Source organism: Priapulus caudatus, unplaced genomic scaffold (genome assembly GCF_000485595.1).
Source record: "Priapulus caudatus unplaced genomic scaffold, Priapulus_caudatus-5.0.1 Scaffold520, whole genome shotgun sequence".
Lineage (NCBI taxonomy): Eukaryota > Metazoa > Priapulida > Priapulimorpha > Priapulimorphida > Priapulidae > Priapulus > Priapulus caudatus.
The window spans coordinates 60,446-63,075 of record NW_014577581.1 but is presented as its reverse complement, the minus strand read 5'-3'; the positions used below and the strand labels follow the sequence as shown (position 1 = coordinate 63,075).

The window sequence follows — 2,630 nt, the reverse complement described above, 5'->3', positions numbered from 1 at the left end:
GTCGTTCAATGACTATTAGTATTAACATTACACGACTGAACACCGAGCCCACACCGAACTTGGTGACTAGGGACTATAGCACAGCAAATATCTTGCCCTATATATGTCACCTGATGTCATGTTAACATGTTGATTTTTAAGTAAAATATTTTATTCGGAGAGTACTAACTTGCATACCACACCACAAAGAGTCAATAACCAGTAAGAAGGAAAACACAGTCTTGCTGCACCTTTATATATATTACAATCCATAACCAAATGAATGGTCCGACAGGACCTCCTCCCATCAGTCAATCATGCCTTCTCTACTCTCGAACAAACACACCCATTTCCTGTTGGTACTGCTCACCGCGTCCGAAAACGTCCGCTCACCATGCAAACCTTATTGTACGACACTACCAGCTCCGAAGGTGGCTACGCCACACAAGCCTCATCGTACAATACGCCCCCCTCCCCTGCGGTAACCCTCCCCACAATCAACGATGCCTACGCCACACAAGCTTCGTCGTACGACATGCCACCAAAGTCTTCCAGCATTTCGACCGTGACAAATCGCAGGAAGTGTTTCAGCTCGCACACCCCGTCCGCGTTCACGCGTCCGCGGCAGAACCGCACGCGCCTCGTCACGTCGCCGCCGTTGTACAGCAGCCGCACGTAGTGGCGCCCCCCGGCGGCGGCGTACAGCTCGACGACAAGGCGCGAGGCGTAGGGTGGAATGGCGCCGTCGTAGGCGTCGAGCGCAGTCAGCAGCGGACCCAGCGTGACGTCGTGCCCCGAGTAGAGCGTGAGCGCATTGCGGGAGCGTCCGGCGGCGACGTCGCTGAGGCGATGAGTCATCTCGAGCAGAAGCGGATAGACTTTGAACGCGGAGTAGCGCTGGTAGGAGTCGCTGCGCGCGAGTCGCCGCCCGTTCCAACGGTGGTGATGCAGCAGCGCGTCCACGTGCGCGGACTCGATGCAGCGCCCCCTGGCGTTGCACGGCATCGCCGCTCCGTGGCAGAGGTAGCGCATGGACTGGTCGAGGAGGGCGTGCGGGCGCGCGCGGTCCAAGCTGACGTTCATCGCCCGCGCCATCGTGCGCAGCGCCCCCTGCATCGTGCCGTTGCGCGCAAGTCGCTGCGAGTTCTCGTCGATGTAGCGCTGCCTCATCGTTAACATCGCGCGGCAGTCGCAGCGACGCACGGCGCCCTCTGCGCAAAACGCGTTGTTCTTCACCGGGACGATGCTCAAGCGCGACGCGTCGAACCCGGGTAGCAGCGGGTATAGGAAGGCGACGAGACTCTGGTAGGTGCGAGCGATGACCGTGCTCTTCAGCGTGACGCGCTCCGCGTCGTCCCAGTCGTGCAGCGCGAGGGCGCCGCCGTAGCGCTCGCGCAGGAACGCGCCGTTCTTGAGGTGCTGCAGGACGCCGATCGTCGTCAGCTTTCCCGGCTGGCAGTAGCGACCGACGGGAATGTACGGGAACTGGGAGAAACTGTCCGCAGGGTGGCGCCGCTTGGCCAGCGAGCGGACGTGCGCGCGGAACTCCTCCAGCAGGGGGCTCTTCACGTGCACGTCACAGACAATGCGTGGTTCGGGGTCGGCCAGGGGCAGGGCGCCTCGATCGCCGTGCCGGATCACAATGTGGACGTTGACGAGGCGGTAAACATCGGACGTGAGCCTCTCGTCGCCCGTCACGGACACCTCCACCGGATTACAGTACTCTGCGATGGACGCCACGGTGCGGTTCCTCAGCGGCCGCGCGTGACTCGCCGCAGTGGCAACGCTCCTCAAGACGACCCTACTGGTGGCGCCCTCTCCTGTGCCTCCCGACCTCATGAGCAGGAGAAAGATGAGTACGCCGGTCAACCAGAGGCAGGTTGCGCAGAATAGGAAGGTTCGGTGGCGTGAGACGAGCTTCCACATTGTGCGAGGGCTGTGGCAATACGTCTCATCCATCTGCACGTGACGTCATCACTTTAAAGGGAAAAGCGTAAATATTTATGATATTACATATATAATTATTACACATATATATGATCTACACATTTATTGGGTGCAGTTCAAGGCGTTGATCTAATTATTCCTATAGTATGCAATAGGCTTAGGTAGTCCTACTAGTACTAGTACTACATGTCATCTAGCTCTAGTAGTACTAGGTACAAGTAGCGTTTACACACCCATGTCGTGAGTTTGGTTAGGGTTAGGGTTAGGGTTAGGGTTTTTAAACCTGGGGTTGTCAAATAGGACTTAGTACTATAGCTAGCTCTAGTACTATAGCCCGCTTACAGTTGCCACTGGTGCCACAGTTGCCTACACCAGTGGCAACTGTACGCGGGCTATAGTAGTATTAATATTAGAACTACTACAAGAGCTATACATTAACTGCCGCGTACATTAATTACATTACATTAAGTGATTAGGAATATGAACATATTTTATTAGCTTTTCTATCGCATAATTTCCAGCGAATCACACAACAAGTACAAAGCTAGTATAATATTTGTTTAGAGTTGTTGCCACTTGCCTAGATACAATAATGTAACCCAAACCCAAGAGGATAGGGGTATGAAACCCAAGAGGATAGGGGTATGAAACCCAAGAGTATAGGGGTATGAAACCCAAGAGGATAGGGGTATGAAACCCAAGAG

General features: G+C 54.9%; 1 protein-coding gene across 4 annotated transcripts in view; it reads right to left on the bottom strand.

Moving 5' to 3' along the window:
* Positions 1 to 2,630, bottom strand: part of LOC106811260 (2-phosphoxylose phosphatase 1-like) — a 7,639-nt gene continuing 5,009 nt past the window's right edge. For all 4 annotated transcript variants that reach the window (XM_014814819.1, XM_014814820.1, XM_014814821.1 and 1 more), the window contains exon 2: positions 1 to 1,956. In XM_014814819.1, coding sequence (XP_014670305.1) covers positions 487 to 1,938 — 1,452 coding nt within the window. In that variant the 5' untranslated portion in view covers positions 1,939 to 1,956 and the 3' untranslated portion in view covers positions 1 to 486. The remainder of the gene's footprint in view (positions 1,957 to 2,630) is intronic.